General features: G+C 43.1%; 2 protein-coding genes and 1 long non-coding RNA gene across 7 annotated transcripts in view; 2 read left to right on the plus strand and 1 right to left on the minus strand.

Moving 5' to 3' along the window:
* Positions 1-6,200, plus strand: part of LOC109542290 (myocardin-related transcription factor B) — a 33,604-nt gene extending 27,404 nt beyond the window's left edge. For all 3 annotated transcript variants that reach the window (XM_048669838.1, XM_019911451.2, XM_048669839.1), the window contains one exon: positions 760-6,200. In XM_048669838.1, the coding sequence (XP_048525795.1) occupies positions 760-3,245 (2,486 nt within the window). In that variant the 3' untranslated portion in view covers positions 3,246-6,200. The remainder of the gene's footprint in view (positions 1-759) is intronic.
* LOC125505642 overlaps positions 1-9,025 on the minus strand; it is a 13,273-nt gene extending 4,248 nt beyond the window's left edge. The window contains exon 1 of the long non-coding RNA XR_007282313.1: positions 8,318-9,025. This is a non-coding gene — a long non-coding RNA (uncharacterized LOC125505642). The remainder of the gene's footprint in view (positions 1-8,317) is intronic.
* Positions 7,760-20,596, plus strand: part of LOC109542307 (BAI1-associated protein 3) — a 33,902-nt gene continuing 21,065 nt past the window's right edge. For all 3 annotated transcript variants that reach the window (XR_007282311.1, XM_019911481.2, XM_048669837.1), the window contains exon 1: positions 7,760-7,928. The gene's annotated coding sequence lies outside the window, so the exon portion shown is untranslated. The remainder of the gene's footprint in view (positions 7,929-20,596) is intronic.

Below are 20,596 nucleotides of genomic sequence, written 5' to 3' on the forward strand. Positions count from 1 at the left end.
TTTTTATCTTTCCCACTTAAGGGCAGTAAAATGTGAAAAATATTCTATTTTCATGCTAATCACTGATTACAATTCATCTTATCGCTTAATTGAAAATTGGCCATTTAATACTTCAGCTATGTTTGATATAAACACATATTGAAACTTGTCCAGAGTAGGTAAATAGCGCCTATGCAAATTTAAATGTAGTTCGTCCACTACCCCACTGGGCAGATGCAACAAATGCTATTTTATTTCAGAAGCACTGCTATTGGTCGAAAAAGATCAAGTTACAAGGACAAAGAACAGCTCAGAATTCCGAAAAAACAGTCAGTCAGTCGCAGCATGTGACTCACTGGCCTGTCACATTAAAGAAAATATCGGAGACGGCTGTTACTGCTGTTCCCGATATTTTCTGTTCATTGAATATCGCTATCTGCCGAATCATGGGTGTACGTCCCACTCCCATACATACAAAACCTTACCACTTCACGAGAATAAAATATCTCCTTTCCCTAAAACTCAGGCCAATTGACAACGCCGCGGGGAATCGAAAGCCATAAAGGCAGGTGTTTGCCTTGTTCAAATATCGAAATCCCAGATGTTGGACTGGTCCTGAGCAGCATCGTAGGCGAGCCCTGTTATTCCAAATCACATGTTATTTTAAATATCGGTCACAGGTACCGACTGTTCCATATCGATATCTGTTCCAAAATAGCTGTGACAAGTATTTCGTGTCATCCCAACTTCATAGTTTAAAGGGGATTTGTTCTGTTCCAGCGCACGGCCAGCGACGGTCAGCGGAGCGGGCGAAAACGGGTGACATCCTCAAGGCGAAGATCCAGCAGCGGCCGCCGCGCCACGAGCTGGAGCGCCGCCACATCCTGGAAGCGGAGGCGCTGCACGCCGACCCCAGCCTCGCGGAGCGACAGCGGATGCTGAAGAAGGCGCGACTGGCCGACCAGCTCAACGACCAGCTGTCGCACCGTCCCGGCCCGCTCGAGCTCATCCAGAAGAACATCCTGCACACGGAGGAGCCGATCGAGGAGGCGGTGAAAACTGGCAAAATCTCCTACAAGGCGACCAGCGAGGGGGCGCTGAAGCGGCCGCAGCACCCGCAGAACTACGTGAATCCCGACGAGGACTCGCAAGGCAGCTCGGAAGGGGACGCCACCGTCAGTCCGGGGCCGAGCGATGTGCTGGAGACCGCCGCCAAATCGGCCGGAATTGTGGTGTCCTTCCAGCCGGCAGAGGGCACTGTTGTGCTCGCCACCGCCACGCCTGGCCAATCGAAAGACTGCAGCGACATTGTGTTTGCGGACTTGTGCCGCCCGCTGCTCTCGCAGGGCAGCGTTTCAAGCCCCGCCTCCACTTCKACGCTGAGTCCGCTGTCGTCCGCGGCCAGCCCCGTGCCGTGCATCGCGTCGCAGCCCCCCACGCCCATCCCGGTGCCCCCGCCACCGCCGCTGCCTCTCACGCGGGTGAAGTGCGACGCGCCCGGCAAAGAAAAAAATCGGAAAAAATCCAAGTCCAAGTCGACTCCCAAGGCCCGCACCATCAAGTTCCACGAATACAAGGGGCCGCCCAGCGCGCTGAAGAGCTGCAGCACTGGAGGCGCCAGCGGCGAGAGCAGCTACGACTTGCTGCTCAAACAGCAGACGTTGCTGCTGCAGTTCCAGTTGCAGCTGCAGCATAAATACCCCCAGATAATCCTGCCGGCCTCCCAGAAAGCGCCCCCCATTGAGCCGGCGAATGGCCTGCCGTCCAATGCTCAGCAACCATCTCCAGCACCGTCTACGTGCTCAGAAACCTCGATGCCTGGCAGGGTTAACCTGCCAGGCAAGCTGGAAGACATGAAAGTGAGCGACTTGAAGGCGGAGCTGAAGCGGCGCAACCTCCCGGTATCCGGCTGCAAGCCGCAGCTGATCGAGCGGCTGAAGTCGTGCGCCAGCCAATCGCAGCCCAGCAGCGATAACCCCGCCTCTGTGGACTCGTCGGTGACCAGCAGCATGGACCAATCGCACAATAGCCCCACCTGCCAGGATCTGGGGTCGCCCCAGGAGCAGGATCTGATGGAAGTGGGCGACCCGGTCAGCCCTGCCCCTTCGCAACAGTCCCAAGACAGCCTGCAGCGAACCAACGAGGACTTGGTGCGCGAACAAAAGCGCCAGATTGAGGTGCTGCAGCGGGAGCTGACACTGAGCCAGTTGCGGCTGCAGGCGCTGAACAGCACGCGCGCGGAGCCCAACACGCAGATGGTGCTTCAGAAGCATCTGCAGGCCAAGCAGCAGGCTGCGCAACAGCAGCAGCAGAACATCGCGCTGCAGATGCGCCAGCTGCAGGCCGAGGCCAAGCAGGCGCAGGTGAACGAGGAGCAGCAGCGACTGCAGCAGCAACAGCACGTCGCCTTCCAGAACCAGAAGAACCTGGGCGGGCTGGTGATTAATGGCGACCAGAAGAACGTGGGGGTGGTTCTGAATGGGGCCGAGGCCGCCTTCGTTTATCAGCTGATGCAGTGCAAGCCCGCCAAGTTGATCAACGGACACAGCAGGCCAAGTTTCGTATTGGCTGATGTGAAGCGCGAGTACATTGAGGAGGTGAAGCAGCCGCCCGAGATCAAGATCGAGTACAGCGACGTCAGCCAGAGCCCCAAGCCGCCGCCACTGTACACCGACGCCACTGCGAAGAAGAGCAGCGTCAAGAGCCAGACAGTGGACGATGTGCTGGAGATTCTGATTAAGAATGGGGAGCTGCCGCCCAGCGCGGCCTCCTACCCGTCCACGCCTGGATCGGCGGGCCCCAAAGGCCAGGAGCCGCTCTACCCCAACTTGCAGGCCGTCAGCACTGATCTGGACAATAACGTCCAGATGATCGACGCCTGCCAGCGGTCGATGACGGCCAGTCCCGTCCACTCGACGCTGTCCGGCATCGATCCGAACGAGCTGCTGGACTCGCTGGACAACGTCGATTTCAACCAGCTGATGGACTTTGGGGCTGTTTGCCCGCCGATTTGCGACAACAACAACGTGCAGCCTGACCAGGAGCACAACAGCATCGTGCCAATGGACACGGACGAATGGCTGGAGGCGCTCATGCCAAACGATGGCGCGTTCAGCGGATCGAATAGCGGCTCGCACGAGCTCGGCCTGGGCTACGACTCGCTTCTGGGCATCGGCCCGGACTCGTTCGACCCGTTCAATCTCGAGGAGTTCCGGTCGCCCGCCGACCTCACGCTGTCCTGGGACAAAGTGGACTACGCCACGTAGTGACTGATTTTGAACAATATTCACTCATATTTTTCCGTACGCTTATATTCCAGTGATGTGAAGTTCGGCCCCTCGATACTACATTGACATTCCACGTATAGAAAAAATTGACTGTCGATTTGCCGTTTGTGGGAGAATGGCGCGGGACCAGGACGGTCACAGACCCATCGAGGCCGAGTCACATCGATCGCCAGCTAATCGGGATGATGATTTGTCGATACCTTGCATTGTATATTACGATTTGTTTGTAGATAATTAACGCTACTTAGATGGATAATGTGTATATAGTCGTCGTAGGTCGTATCGTGTATATGGGACAACTTTGGGGGCGCGCTTTTTTTAGGTTTACGGGGAATTGACGCGGGATTGACTCGGTACAGCCAACAGCCGCTTCTTGGAAGGGTGAATCAGAATAAGGGGTCAAACTGGCGGGTTTAGGCATACCAGACAAACGTTGCTAGACAGTGTCCCGGCCGGAATACCTGCAAATGCGATTTTGAATCAGCTTTTACCCATGGAAATTCAATAGTGCAACGCCATCTTTGCCAACACGCGAAAGCGATGTCTCCTAGACAATTTTTCCAATCGTTTTTCATCTGTTGAACAGACGACAAGATTGCCGACACTTTTTATGGGAACTTTTCATTCTGTTCGGTCCGAATCCGGGAGATTGCCCACTTATTTGGGACACCCTGTGCATTGCCACCACACAAGGGGTGGTTCTGGGGAAATACGTATTTCAATTGAATTTTGCATGCAATTTAGGCATAAAAACCTGACTGGAAGCGTTGATATCACACATGGGGCGGGTAAAGTTGTTTTTGAACATATTTTCTTCGAAAATTAACTGCTCAACAAAATGAACGTTACTAGGCCAAGTTTGCCCTGTGAAATTGAGCATCTCAGACAAATTTTCTACAGGGTGGCAACGAAAAGTTTGTGCCACATTTGCAACGCCCTGAACAAAAAATAATAGGAATGGGGTGTGTACCCACTGGATAAAATCAAAGAATCGGTCTTTTTCGTATTGAAGTGTGTAATTTCTTTTGTTCATTTACAGCTTTGAAAAAGACCAAAAAAAACATACGCACTTCAATACAAAAAAAAAACGATTCTTTGAACAAAAAAGGTGTTTTTTGGATCTCAACACAAAAATTTAAAGATAAACCAAACAGCTCAAACGGTTTTTGAAATTTTCGGTTTTTTGAGTTCCACCATCAATTACAATTTAAGACGAAAATTCGATTTACAAAAAATTATCCAAATCAAAATTGGCCCCAAAATCCGGCATTCTGGAAGATTTTCAACTAAGTGAAAAGTTCCAGCTTCAACATAAGCGGGAAATTTTGAAAATGGGGCCAAGTGAATCAAGTAACCACTGCAAGACCAAAAGTTGTATTTTTTTCGATCACTCTGTAAATGAACGTGATGAAAAATGAAACCGTTTTCTAAAGGTATATTTTAATGTTTGCAGTGTTGAAATGTGTTTCACTTGCCGCGCGGTACAAACTTTATCTAACGCACTCATTTTTTGCAAAACCACGCCCTAACCGAAAGACAGTTGCACTAAATAACGCTTCAAACAGAACAGTCCAAATTTGTCCGTATAACGTTGATGCTGTTGAGCAGTATTCAAATAACAAAAGCTAAATGAAATTTTGCCACCCTGTAATCGCAGCCTTTGCAGACCTATACAGGGTGTTAGTATTGGGGTCTTGTAGATCGCAAAAGTTACATCGGTTAAATTAAGACAAAGTTGCGCATTTTGAGGCCATTTTGCTCAAACGATTATTATTGGTACAACGTTTCATTCTCTATAATATACGCTTAAATCACGATTTGAGTGTTTCGATTTCGGTCCGCCATCATCAACTTCATTTTCTTAAACACGACTCCTTGACGGCTTAGGCGCTAACACGATCCCAATGCTAATGCCTCGAACTTGTAACTCCCTGTACAGTTTTTCGATGGCATTTCGTATGCATCTACAGAGGGAGCCAAAATATTTTTCCCCAACAGCTTCTGTGTTCTGCAAAGTGTGCTAGTAGTTTTTTTTTTGGGAACTTTGCTGGCTCGTACCGATCCCATCCCCGGTTTGCAGAGTTAATTATAGTTTTATAGTTTGCTGGGTTTGAAAGCATCGTAATTTAATTTCACTGTCACTAGTCATTTTCGTGTACTTAAATTAATGTTTAGGTGGGGCGCTCGTGGGGAATTAACCAATCATCTTAAACCCTAATTGAATAGTGATTTTTTATGAATTGGGCCCGATCTTCGGTGACATTTCTGGACCAAATTTAGTACTAAACTCATTAAAATTTAAGCTGTTTCGTACTATATGACAATATGCAGTACTAAGCGAAAAATACTCTCCCTAGGATAGTGTGTTTATATATAAATATGTATAACTTTAGGTAATTCCATTGGTGTGCGCGCTCTGCGCCTGATCTATCAAAGTTGTCCTCCCAACTGCAGTGTCAAATAACTCTGTATAGTTTCTCAAATCTGTTCTTTTGACGATGTCGCCTTTACTAGTTTAATATCTAAGCAAATGTTAGAACATTTAAATTTATTTTGTTGACTATTTGTATTATGCGGCAGCCATTTTTTGCCATGGCTGTGCCAATATGTGTGTTACTTGTGGCGGGGACGTTTCGAGCCCCCCAAGCCAATGGGGCTGTGCCTCGAAAATCCCCGCCAACACTTTTGCSTACGTGTAAGAAACCAAGCCTTAAGCCTTAACAATATACCGGAAATCATACACCAAGCATAAAATGTAACTAGAGTGGTAATCTGGATAAGTCTCCTTACCAAATATAGGCAATACCCGAACTTGTTTCAACCAAATACTGTTGCATTTAGCTGATGTGCCTTTTTGTGATTCTGGCCTAGTTTCGTGAACGGTATGTGGCTGAAAGAGCTTCACGTTTATTAAATAAATACTTGATAAAAATACTCAGTCTATCATTTTCTCAACCTTCCTTCGCATCGCAAACGGGTTCTCCGAAACGGCAGCCGTAGCTGTGCGTGTCTTCCAGACTCGATAGCCTTGCGCCAACCGCAATTATCCCCCTTTGATCTGCATCCAGCGCCATAATTAGCTTATCACTGAGGACATCGGCACGATTGCGGAAGCTATCGCTGACTTGAAGCCCATTGGGGAGATTAAACAAGTTTACTAGACCGAACGCCGCTTGCAGAAGGAAAATGATGCCCTTTCGAGCATGGGGTCTGATGACGAGCTATTTCCATCAGTTGTACATTTTATGCACGAAAGTGCCCAACTTCACAACATCAATTTTCATCATCATTTTTCGAAGTTTCTCAAGAACCTTTTATGTATCAATCAATCGATCCGTCATTGTTCTCCTCTACTCCCCAGCGAATGCACCCACTTTTGAATCATCCCGCCTCCAACGCAGCCACATCAGCATTCGATTGGACAAACATTCCAGTTTCAAAAACAAGTGAATTTGGCGCAACAAGAGAGAAAACTCCAAGATAAATAATGGGGGGTTGAATTAAAACATTCGCTGTTGTGCCCGAAAACAAAAGCCCTTTGTGCCCGTTTCCTTTTTATGAGCCATCTAATGGAACGCGAGGTTTTTTCTGCCCCCGCACTGAAACAACTCAGCTGGGTGTAGCCGGTTCAAGGAAACTACCCTTAGAAGTTGCCAATATAGGCAATTACTTTCATATTCCTTACGATCCTTCGGGGGCCGTTTCGGGGAACTGCTTGAAGGGGGAGCCGTGCCGAGAAATGCTGCTGAAATTATATTAAACGAAATTTCATAAGAAGAACATCCACATACTAGGAGTCTTTATGGTGTCATTTACTGCTCGACGTTATACAGGGCGACCCAAGAGACTAGCCATTATTTTCCAGCAGGATATCAATGTGGAAGGGGGCGTAGAATAGACTAAAATTTGCTTCGGTAGATGTCTGCTTATTTAAAGCGACTGCATCTGGCATTTGCCGATAACGATGCCGATGGCGACAATCCAGCCAAACTTGGCTCACTACGAAAATGGGCCATTATCGCGAAACAATGAGATTTAATTGAAAAGTAGTGAAAAGCGCCCCTGATGGCAAGTCAAATACCAATTCCTTCATTCAAACACAATTAAAATCGTCTGAGCGCGCTCGCCGCCGAGCCCTAATGCGATTAATTCATTATTATCGCTTCAAGTCGTTTTTTTGATTTAATCATATTCATAATCGAATGTTTTCATTTGAAAGGCCGCGCAACAACGTGTCGGAATCAAAATATTTTGTTAACGTTTCCTGGACGTTTCGATCGCCACTATACAGGGCGTGCACGAAACCAGTTTTTAAGGGTGAAACACTGTTCATCAGAGCAAACTGAAACAAGAAAGCAGGTGTCACATCAGGAAAGATTGTGCGTTTGAAACACCCTTAAGGGGGGGTTCGACTGTCCCACGAATCGATGCCAGAGCTGGGAAACGATGCGCCGAATCGTCGCACCTGTCCGACTGATGAAGCGTCGCTCTTCACTAGCGTCGCGACGCCGCTTTCCGACGGACGCAGCTTTCAACACGGCAATGTAACGCGCAGTTTCGTCGCTGCTCATATCGTTCATTTCACGTTGTTTTTCATCCACAGCGTTTGAACTACTTGTTTGATCGCATTTGTTGCGCGCCTACACATCCATTGTTGCACAGGTAAGCGATTTACACTGTCCTGGACGGGTTTTACGCAGGTTTGTTGACAACAACAAACCGATTTTGGGGTTGCTAGAGAGTGGCCAGCGCAAAGCTGGGTATAATAGCAGGCTGTTAAAATGCAGTTTTGGCAAGTTGGGTGTCGTAACTTTGCGAATTATAAAAATGTGTGGAAATTTTTTGAGGGGCCTACGACGGCGAAGAGGAATTACACTGCGGGCTTTACATGTGTTTTTAACTATAAAAAAACTCGCTTTCCTTGCATATCGAAGGCCAAATTCTGAAAGGATTTGGCCATTAGGATTAGGTTCGGCCAAACATCGATTCTTATGCAAAAATTTTAAATTTAAATGTAAACGTAATTAATAATGTGTTAAAAAGACACTCACCAATACAAATAGTGCGATCTTTGAGGTCTAGATGCTCACTGCACTAAGAAAACACGAATTTTCTACACTGAAACACTTGCCCGAGATTCACTGTTCATGTTTCAAGTCAAACTGACGTTTCACGTCAAATTGCCAAAAGGACATTGAATAAACGACTTGGCAAACGACAAACAATATGGCCGTGGAGGGCAAACCCCGTAGGAAATTCGCAAATAAYATMATTATTTATTATAGACAAGAACGATTTTGTGCGGACATTTTAAAAAGTTGCCTTTTCTCTTAAACCTRAGGGCGGAAAAGTGSCGGATTTCGGCATTAATTAGCACAAAACCTAGTTAACGTGTTGTGAGTGCTTCAAACTGATGACGCTTTCGAATAGTTTTTAATGAATTTCCAAACTTCAACCTGCTTATGTGGCTTCGATTTTCTGCTTTCAACTCTAAAAAGCCTGTTTCTGTAGGATCCTACCACTAGGATTCGGTTCAGTTTTGGCCCGTTAAACTCTTCTGGGGGTTAATGTAAACAGCCGCATGTTAAAAAGACACTCACCGATCCAAATAGTGAGACTTTCGAGGTCTAGATGCTCACTGCACTAAGAAAACACGAATTTTCTACACTGAAACACTTGCTCGAGATTCACTGTTCATGTTTCAAGTCAAACTGACGTTTCACGTCAAATTGCCAAAAGGACATTGAATAAACGACTTGGCAGACGACAAACAATATGGCCGTGGAGGGCAAACCCAGTAGGAAATGCGTAAATAATATAATTATTTATTATAGACAAGAACGATTTTGTGCGGACATTTTAAAATTCACTCTTGACGCTTCAAGTCAAACTGACGTTCAACGTCAGCATGCCAAAAGGACCGTCAATAAGTGACCTGGCAACCGAAAACAGTATGGAGGCGTAGGCAACGATCCGTGTTTATCATTTACTTTTTTTATTTCTATCGATAGATTGATCATATACAGAGTGTTTCCGACGATCTATTAGTTTTAATTTTGCTCTTGGCTTTTTCGATCGATTTCAATGAAGAAGGCGTTTGGCAACTGATAAAATCCCTGAAGAAGTAATCAATTCGAAACTTTCAGCACACGTCGAGGGCACGTTGCTATTTGCCCTCTCCTTAATGTGGCATGCAGACAAACAAAATGGAAATGCCATTTCCTTTTCCGAAAGGATTGAGAGAAAACATACTTTCAATTCAGCCGTCCATATAAAACGATTGATCTCTGTTTCCCTTTTGCCGCAATAAAGCCTGTCGCAACGTGCCAAGGAGATGAGTTTTCCTGATATAAATGGAACAGTTTGAGCCATTAATGGATAAACATGGAGCGCATGCAGCGAGAAATAAGTGGAAATTCAAAAGTCGCGGGTTTAACCCGCACATGTTTGCCCCGATATATTAAACAGTGGTAGAACGAGACGATATTAACCGGATGGAAATGGGGATTTCCGCTATCAGCTCCCCAAATTCAATAGGCTGTTGTTGACAACCACTTGACATTATCTCTGTTCGCGTTACTATGTTTATCCTAGTAATATAGTAGCGATTTATACAGGCAATTTCCACGTTGCCATTAAGCATTTGGAAGTATTACGATTCTCTGAATTTTTTCCGGAAGGAAACAACGGCAACCATGCATCTGCAAAGCTTTTAGTTGTCAATCTTGTCAAAATGGCGCATTTGTGGTTAGTTTTTAAACTGCATTCTTCAAACCTTTTTTCAGCTTCGAAACGCGAAAGGGTCAAACGATGACTTTTTAACGAAAAATGGACTATTAATCCATTCCTAAATCCGCTGATTTAACAAAGCAACAACACTTAGACCAAAAACTGTTTCAAATTCAAATCAGCCGCTTTTTGCGTACCCTTCAGAGAAATGACACCAATTTTGACTCATCCGGGATGAACAAAGCCATCAAAACCGGTTTCTTTTATGTGGGCAAATTAGTCCTAATTCTCTCCCACATCTCCAGGCATAATCCACACGAGCGCTCCATTCACTGGGCAATTTCCTTTGAAAGCCGCAATAATCTCCCAAAGACAGGCCGTCGTGTGCGCTTTTCCCAGCCTCTTTTTCTTTCAACGCGCCCGCTTTTAAAAGGGATGCTGAATGTTTTAAAAGTGAGTTTTTCCACGTGCTAATAAACCGATTTCCAGACCTGAAGATGGAAAACATGCGAACGTACATATCGAACAATCTCGACTTCTGGAAGGTTCTTCCATTCAGCTGGTTCCAACCCTTAAACTGTTAAACTTGTGTGGAACCGGGCCTGAAAGGGTTTCTAGGGCAAATTTTCACGTGCAATAACAGGATATTTCCACTAAAACTGCCATATTTTAGGGCTCGTATTCGAAACGCTGACCCTCCCGTTTGTTGTTTATTATATGCACTGACATCGCCACCTACGGTCGGTGAAAAGGGTCCCTCATATTTATTATAATAGATTAATATTAGGGTCTTAGGTTAACCATCCAAGGGCTGGATGCCAAAGCAACTTCTAAGAGTTCCTTCTAAAGGATGTTAATTAAACGAGATCCTGCCGGGTGTAATTAATGGAAATTTAGCTTTGTTGCATGTTTTTCAATTAATTTAATTTATGCGCACTGGAAAAGACTACCAGCAATATCAATAGCGCCCCCCAAAACTTAATAGTTACCAAAAATGGCCAACGGTCCGACCTTTTCGGGCGAGAGCCGCAAAAGTTTTGAAGAGCGCACTTCAAAAATTAACCCCATTCGCGCTATAACCCTGACAGGTTTGCCTGGCGGCATGGTTACCGCTGTGACCCTTCATAACAAAATAAAAGGCTGTGTGGCTTTCGGAGCTTAAATTAATTTAAAAGTGCCTGAAGGTGTCATTGGTCCGAAACTCTCCAAAAACATTAGAAATGCTTTTCGCTTTTTAGTGATAAAATTTTTCGATTTGTATCGGTTTCAGTGCTAGGGTAAAAAAAACATTTTTCGAAATAGTTGCTAAAATCCACGATCGTTCATAAAGGCATGTTTTAATTTTTTTATAAATCTCTGATGTGGCCTTCGACTCGAAACATTTGCGCCCCATGAAATGAGTTTTGTGCTAAATAATGCTACAATCAACCGCCTTTGAGCTCTTTTCGTTTGCCATAAACGTTTTTTTATGCCTGCAGATAATCGATGTTGCCAATAAATACTAAAATTTGACAATTCATCAAAAAATTCCTGAAATAGTCATCAATGCGAAACTTTCAGAAGTCATTAGGTGAACTTCAAGCTATTTGAGAAGAAATACACAATATTTTTTTCGCTTTGGTTTCAGAAAACTCGGCATTTTTAAGAGCGAAAGCAGGAAATTGATGTCGCCTAAACAGGCTGAAGTTTGAAGTTATTAAAAAATCTTTGAACGCGTTATAAGTTCAAAAGTTACGCAAAACGTTAAGTAGATCTTGAGCTAATCAACGCCAAAATTTGTCACTTTTCTGCCTCCAGGCATGAGAGAAAATTACACCTTCCTGAATGGTGGCACAAAGTCGTTGTTATCTAAAGCAGCACAAGTTTGAAAATTTTTGGAAAAGTCCCTCAAGCAGCTGTGAATCCGAAACTTTCAAGACACATTGAGATGGCTTTTCACTATTTGACGAAAAACTCAGCATCGATCTGGCCCGTTCGGTTTTCCAAAAATTCAATCTTTTTGATCGATTACTTAAACCTGATGTTTAAGAACGTCCAAGTTTACCATTCAATTAAAAAAAACTTTTGATCATCATCGGTTCCAAAAGTCCAAAATACTTTAAATTAGTTTTGCGCTTTTTAGTGCGAAATTTAGCCAATTTCCATCTGTTGTGGTTTGAGGGCAAGCAATATTTTCAGACTTATGGCAGACAGTTGTCGTTCCCTATAACCGCATAAGTTTGGAAACCCATACAAAAGTCCCTGAAGGAGCTAGAAATTCGAAACTTTCAGAGCACATCGGGAGGCGTTTGCACTATAAACGCAAAAACTGGCAACTTCGGCACCTGCTTAGCTTAAAAAATCAATTTTTTTAAAGGACTGCAGAAGCTCAATGTGGCCCATAAATGTTGAAGTTTGCAAATTCATTTAGAAATGCCTGAAGGTGCCATTAACCCGAAACTCTCACAAAAGATTAACTGATTCTGATGCTAATTGAAGTTGAAAAGAATCGATGCTTAACGCTGTTAGTTTTATCGAAAACTTCATTTTTTCAAACGGTTGGCGAATGTCGTTATCGTCAATATAACGGCTTAAGTTTGGAGCTCCATGAAAAAGTATCTGAAGGAGTCGTAAATTCGAAACTTTCAGGAGAGACAAGGCACAAGGCCCACTAGATAACACTTCCTGCCTGCGTTATACAGAGTGCTTCAAATGACAAACCTTAATTATCGCTAATCATTCTCCAGCTTGTTGGCGATCCTGCATGCATGTTCTGGCCTGTTTCACATTTCGAACATGATCACAGGCCTGTCCATTAGAAAGTTGTATGTTTCCATAAGTAAGCCGATGTAAAAGACATAAATCCGGGCATTTGAAGCGGGATTTGGGTCAACTTAGCGGGACAAGGGACCGAAATCCCCCCGTGACACATCAGTTTTAAAAGTTAAATTTGAAAAATCAAGCCCAACTCGAGATAAATTCCCTGTTTGATGTATTGCCTGGTCGCTTCTTGGCCCTGCTAAGTGATAAATTAATGGCGAAATTCGCCGTTTTCACGAGGAAAACGTTAAAAAACGCTTTCATTCGATTACCTTTGGCAAGTTTTAATAATATTCCGGGGAATTTTTCATGTAAACTGCCCCTTTGTTGGGGCCTGGATCATTTCCTTTGCTTGGCAAAAGTGGGAAAGGCGGAAGTAGAGCTTTTCTTCCAGGATTGTTGAGGCGAGCGACTTTCCCAATCAAGCTGGACAAGGAATTCGGACCACTGTAATGGGGAAATTAACGCAAATTTAGACCAAATTGCTCGAGCCGAGCGCATTTTTCCAAGTTGGAAGCTAAAATAAATACACGCGGAGAATTGCGCTTAAATTTCCTCGTTTACATTCGCTGAAGATCCTTCAAAAGGGAATCCATTAAGTCCCGGAATTTTATGCACTGCTCCCATCAGTTCGGCCGATTCTGGATCTTTACGGTCTGCGCCCTCTGGAGTGACTTTCCATCCAGACTTTCAACAGTTTGAGACACTTTTAAAAATCCCCAGCAATTTATTGGGCAACACAAACGGAAATAATTCCTTTCAACAAACTGAAACCGGTTTGTTCAGATATGAAGTTTCATTGTTGCAGAAATCAGCCAATCAGAGTGGCGCTTTGTTTGCCAGTGTCAAGTTTTAATAACGTTGCCAAAGTTGAATAATCGCAGCCCAACAAAGTTGGGATTTGTGACTTTCAGATCCAGTGGCGCAAAAGTTTGCCGGGGCGAAAATCAATCTTGCTTTACCTGCTGCCTGTTGTGTCAAGTCTAATCGGCTTAAAAGTTTTACATTTTTTCTGAAACCTGCAGATATTTGAGGCTGAAATGTCCCCAATGGGGCTACAAAATTAATGCTTCCTTCCAAAGGCGCGCTTTATGTGAAAAATTCGTAACTTTCTAGCTGGGATAGGCACAAACGTGAAAGTTGCATAGGGTCCAGTGAACACTTTCATCTACTGATAGGAAAAGTTTCCTTGGAATCGCAAGCAATCCTGAATTTTTGCGGTGGTTCAAAAAAATAGACAGAGAGAAAAATACACTCAAAATTGATGCTGATTTCATCTCCAAAGCTCGGGTTTCCACGCAAAAAACCCCTGTGATCTACAAACTCATTAATTCAAAATTAACCAAGTTCCCCACTGGACACACAAATCCCTTGGTCAATATGCGCGACAATTAAAGGACATTCGTAATGGAAACTCTACTCAGTTTGCGCCATGTTTCGGGCTGCAGTTCCACACAAACCGGATTACACAGGCTGCACTCCGCACAAAGTAGCTGCAGTTATTGTTAACAATATTACTGGGTGCTAATGGTGACCCCCATAGAGAGCATTTTATTACGTTTTTCCATTAGGCCAATGTTCGACTAACCGCCTCCATTAGGCCAATCGAATAAATATCGAACTGCTGATTTATCATCATTATTAAAATTGCTGTCTCGTTTTGTGGGGCTTTTTTTCGGATTTTGGCCTGGTTTGGATGCGTCTGGCTAATCCGGACCGGATTTGGGTCCCAATCGCGAAAATTAGTCGAATCCCTAGTCAATATGTTTAATTAACCAGTTATGATAACTTTATGAAACTTTAGGTCTCAGTGCAAAGATAATTTAAAGCCCTATTCACGCAAAGAAACGCGAGTGAGGAAATGCCGGTAGTTTTCACACAAGGAAGAAAATTTGAGTATCGCATTTAGGTACAAGATTAGGTCAAAAATTCATGTTTCTCGGCACGTTTTTGCTTATTTCTCGGGGAGAAGTTCAGCTCGGGCGCTCGTTTTTACACCACTGGTTAGAGCATAAATTGGGGCTTTTACAACATAAAGGTTTCCTTATGAAAGGTTTGCAGTTTTCTCAAAAAAGTCCAAATTTCCGGGACGAAGTTAGTTTGCTCGTTTTTTTGATAGCAAAATCGTCTCAAAATGACGCCGTCTTTTTCGACGTTTCTCAAGAACCATTTAAGCCACATAGCTCGTTTTGGTATCATTGAAAAGATAATTTAAAGCCCCATTCACGCAAAGAAACGCGAGTGAGGAAATGGCTGTAGTTTTCACACATGAAAGAAAATTTGAGTATCACGCATTTAGGTACAAGATTAGGTCAAAAATTCATGTTCCTCGTCACGTTTTTGCTCATTTCTCGGGAAGAAATTCAGCTCGGGCGCTCATTTTTACACCACTGGTTAGAGCATAAATTGGGGCTTTTACAATATAAAGGTTTCTTTATGAACCGTTTGCAGTGTTCTCAAAAAAGTCCAAATTTCCAAAACGACGTTAGTTTGCTCGTTTTTTTGATAGCAAAATCGTCTCAAAATAACGCCGTCTTTTTCGACGTTTCTCAAGAACCATTTAAGCCACAGAGCTCGTTTTGGTATCATTGAAAAGATAATTTAAAGCCCTATTCACGCAAAGAAACGCAAGTGAGAAAATGGCTGTAGTTTTCATACAAGAAAGAAAATTTGAGTATCACGCATTTACGTACAAGATTAGGTCAAAAACTCATGTTTCTCGTCACGCTTTTGCTCATTTCTCGGGGAGAAATTCAGCTCGGGCGCTCGTTTTTACACCACTGGTTAGAGCATAAATTGGGGCTTTTACAATATAAAGGTTTCCTTATGAACGGTTTGCAGTTTTCTCAAAAAAGTCCAAATTTCCAGAACGATGTTAGTTTGCTCGGTTTTTTTGATAGCAAAATCGTCTCAAAATGGCGCCGTCTTTTTCGACGTTTCTCAAGAACCATTTAAGCCACAGAGCTCGTTTTGGCATCATTGAAAAGATAATTTAAAGCCCTATWGACGCCAAGAAACGCGAGTGAGGAAATGGCTGTAGTTTTCACACAAGAAAGAAAATTTGAGTATCACGCATTTAGGTACAAGATTAGGTCAAAAATTCATGTTTCTCGGCACGTTTTTGCTTATTTCTCGGGGAGCAATTCAGCTCGGGCGCTCGTTTTTACATCACTGGTTAGAGCATAAATTGGGACTTTTAAAATATAAAGGTTTCCTTATGAACGGTTTGCAGTTTTCTCGAAAAAGTCCAAATTTCCAGAACGATGTTAGTTTGCTCGGTTTTTTGATAGCAAAATCGTCTCAAAATAACGCCGTCTTTTTCGACGTTTCTCAAGAACCATTTAAGCCACATAGCTAGTTTAGGACCTTAGGACTGAGTTATCTCATTAATTCCGGGTGCATTATTATTTCGGATCATTTTGAGAAACTTTAGATTTTTTCAAAATATCGACTCTCACCCTTGGAAACATTTCGGCCAAAAATCAAAATTTTACATGCGTTTTTTTTGCGCTCAATCGATTCCTTTTGACGTAAGAAGGTCACAAATATGCATTTATTTGCGTTTGATTCAGTAATAAGTAAAAACTCGTCGGTTAAAGATCGTGACCGTTCAAAAAAAGCTTAAAATGTTTTGTGCTCAAATACTTGATCAACTTCGTCTGGCAGCAATTAAAACGCTAATTATCCCGACTGGAGAAGAGTTCACCCTTCTTGGGAAATATCGGGAATTTTTGCCTTTATGTGCTCCTATCGCCCATTAAACCAGCGTGCTCCCCCATGGAGAAATTTGATGAATTCGTCCTAGAAACCATTTCCTCATTTTATCCACAGCATTTTTAAAACAGCCAATATAAGTAATGTTGGCATTGTCCAGGAAGTTTCGAGGACAGACGTGCTTTAGCTAAACCCTCGGTGCACCTCCTCAGCCTAGCTGTTTCCACAAAATTCATTCTCCATTGGCTACTAGGCAAAAGTAAATAGGCTTTTATGTGCTTCATTGTTGTTTCAGATCCTTTTTCCATCTTTCAGGCCCGCTTCCATTTCAATTCTTTTGTATGTTGTGTGCTGTTGTGAATCAATTCGTGTCGGGCTCGAGCTCGGGTTTTTCCAGATTAGAATGGATTCCAGCAAAAATTACACCTGCTCTGGATTACTCGATAAAGTTGCCCGAAAACGGAATGGCTGAAAATTGCAAAAAAAGCATTTATTTTTATGAGATAAACAGTTTCCAGTCCAAACAAGGTAAATCATGCTCGGCTATTTGATGCAAATGCTTTGACAAACTGTCCTGAAAGCCCGTTTAGTGCACATTTGAGCCCCCTGATGGCCGAGATAATGGCTCTAAGCTCTAATTGAACATCATGGCTCAGCTGGTTATCCTGTTTAAGACAGTCGATTTGCATGGAGCCGGGCTCTATTCGGCAACATGTCTGGTCGGTTAAGGCCGAGAAAAAAATAGCGATTAAGCCAAAGTCCGAGCTAAAGGCTTTATGTGATTAGGGCCCAACCCCGGCGTGGAAGTCGTGTTTGTTGAAATGTCGGTGCCCCGATAAAAAGGTAACTTGGACTGGCAGAATCGTTCTTTTTTCGCTCCAGCTAAATAGGTTTGGGATTTGATTCAATATTGCCTGTTCTGGATTGCCAATAGCTACCAGGCATTTTTCTAAGGCGGGATATTAAAACGGCTGGACTTTAACCAAAGTGGAGTTGCTGATCATTTTTTAGGGCCTCTTGAGGGATTCGGGGCGATCTTTCGCGCGTAAAACTAAGTGCGAAACCCTCCGAAATACTAAAAAAACCATTCGGCAATAAATGCGGGTCGAGTTGATTCTGTGAAGGGCTTTCAAGAAAATTGTCAACACTCAATAAAACATCCCCTAGCGGGGCCATCGATTTTCCGTTCGAATCATTAAAACTTCCCGCGATTATTTCCAATTTAATAAGTGCTAGGAAAGTTCTTTAATACCCGTTCGGGGTTGGGGAAACTGACGACATTTCAACTTCAACTAACTGGGACTTTTTCGCCGTCTTTTCCTACAACTTTGAGCCGATTATTAGGCTTCATACAACAGGCTGCACGTAGACAAAGATTGATTTTCCATGCCAAACTTTGCCGCTATTGCATTTGCATTTCCGATTTCAAAGAAAATTTGCTCGGGTTTACACGCAAATGTCGCCTGTAGTTGGTGAAAGTTGCCACTTTATACTGGCCGCCGATTAGAGTTTTTGGTATTTGGCTGGAAATAGACTCATTTAAAAGGTAGGCAAAAATTTGCATTCATCGCTATTTTAATGAAAATTTGTGCATTTTGGGCCGGATGTGCCTACTAGACGCTGTGAAGCTTTCAAGTTACTACGATTTTTCTAAAGGAAAGTGCGCTTTGGCTGGAAAGGTTAATTTTTGGATTCGTATTTAAACAGCAAGAGAAAATTCGATTTCATTGTGATTTCATCAAAAATTCCAGCGCATTCAGACCGAAGTTTCAACTAGCAGATGTGAAACTCTTGGATTTATTCTGTCCGCAGATTAGCAGTTGCGAGTTTTAAAAGATAAGCGCGGTTTTGAGTGAAAACAGTCATTTTTTCTCGCGCGTTTAAACAGCAGGAAAAAATCAGGATCTTGTGCGATTGCAAGGAAAACTTGCCAATTCTCAAGCTGAAGTGTCTCCTGTATGCTGCAAAAGTTTCAACTTTGTTCTTGCCGCAGATTAGAAGTTACGATTTTTTTCATGAGAGCGCGCTTTTGCTTAGAAACGGCCATTTTTATGCTCGCGTTTGAAAGGAAGGAAAAACTGGGTTTTAGTTCAATTTCCCAAAAAAAACCTAGATTGCTCAGATTCAAACGTTTACTGTGTCCTGTGAAGCCTACAAGCTCCTACTTGTCCCAGATTGGCCGTAATGATTTTTTTAAACAGAGCGGGCAATTTGTTAAAAACACTAATTTTTGCACCCGCGTTAAAATAGTAGGAAAAATTAAATTTTTATTGCATTTTTAGAGAAAAATTCAGCTTCTCCCGACTAGAGTGTCTACTAGGCTGCGTGAAATTTTCAAGTTTGTGCTTTCCTTAGATTGGAACGTATGCATTTTTTAAGGAGGGTGCGTTTTTGCGTCGAAACGTTCACTTTTAAATTCGCATTTAAATAGCCTGAAAAAATCAGGATTCCGTGCGATTTCGTCGAAAGTTTCAGGGTTTGTAGCACAATATCTGGACTATATCCCGTGAAACTTCTAAATTTGTACTTGCCGCAGATTTGGAGTTACAATTTTTCTAAAGGAACGAGCGCTTTGGCTGGAGACGTTCATTTTTGGATTCGTATTTAAACAGCAAGAGAAAATTGGATTTCATTGTGATTTCTTCAAAAATTCCAGCGCATTCAGACCAAAGTTTCAACTAGAAGATGTGAAACTCTTGGATTTATTCTGTCCGCAGATTAGCAGTTGCGAGTTTTAAAAGATAAGCGCGGTTTTGAGTGAAAACAGTCATTTTTTTCACGCGCGTTTAAACAGCAAGAAAAAATCAGGATCTTGTGCGATGGCAAGAAAAACTAGCCAATTCTCAACCTGAAGTGTCTCCTGTATGCTACAAAAGTTTCAACTTTGTGGTTGAAGCAGATTAGAAGTTACAATTTTTTTCATAAGAGCGCGCTTTTCCAATAAAAGTTTCCAAATTGTTAAAAGAAGCCAAATGAGTTCCTAGGTTTATCAGTCAGCAGATAGTAGCAGAAAATAAAAACACAATTTTTTCTCGGGCGTACGTTTCGGTTGCATTTAAGCCACCATCAGGGCTCAATGAAGTTCGCCTCATTTCGAATAGAAGTAGGTGTAATTTTTGAATGATTTACTGTGTGTCAACTATTAAACAATTTATAAATTGTCCTCTCCCTGAGCCCCATTACTCAGAGAGTGGGCTGCTTGCTTAAACAGTGAAATTTCCTTAGCGTAAACAAACGTTCAAGTAAATGGCAGTGGAAATAGGTGCCGCAGGCCCTCATTATCCTGCTACTGTTTAACACTGATTACATGCCATGTTTAGGGCGGCATCCAGCACTTTACTACTACAGCTTGTTTGACATTCAACTAAACAAGCAATAATGCGAAGGCCTTCGGGCTTTGATTAATTACCATCTTGAAGGCGCCCCCAATATTTGCCGGAAAAGGAGTGTGTGTCGTTCGCAGGCAGGCGATTTTCATGTTCACATCTCCATCACGCTCTTTAACTTTATCTTTACCCTCCGAGGGAATATTCGAAGGATCGATGCTTACATCCAGATGGATTTCTCACATTGACACAATCCTCACAAGGCAACGTTTAATGGGGATTCACCTGGCAACGAGAGCTTCTTGCCACCAAATATTGGAAGCTTGGAGCACAAGTTTGCATTGCAGCTTAATGGAATTGTGCCAGTGCCATTGTTATTGCGCTAATTGTCTAATGCGGCTTTAATCCAATTAATATTCAATTGCATTGTTGCATAACCCAAACCTGCATCTGCATTGCAGCCGATGTTTTGACAATGTAACTCGCTGAGCTAAGAAGGAGAGAATTGGAGCTACGAAATGGATACAGACAATTGGAGAATGGTAAACACATTTTTCAGATGTTGAACTTCTGCTCAAAAGACACCTCAAACAGTCGACAAAAATCAGATTAGAGCCCAATTTGAATGAACACATCAGCCAACTGGCTACAATGTTTTGTGGAACATGCAAGTTTCTACTGGCTCTAGTTCAGAGCAGACGCTTTTTTATAAATAGAGCGCGTATTTATTTTAAGTTTTTCATTCATCAAGCAGTAAAAATT

Source organism: Dendroctonus ponderosae, unplaced genomic scaffold (genome assembly GCF_020466585.1).
Source record: "Dendroctonus ponderosae isolate FM_Combo_2020 unplaced genomic scaffold, Dpon_F_20191213v2 Dpon_F_20191213_9, whole genome shotgun sequence".
In the NCBI taxonomy this organism is placed as follows: domain Eukaryota; kingdom Metazoa; phylum Arthropoda; class Insecta; order Coleoptera; family Curculionidae; genus Dendroctonus; species Dendroctonus ponderosae.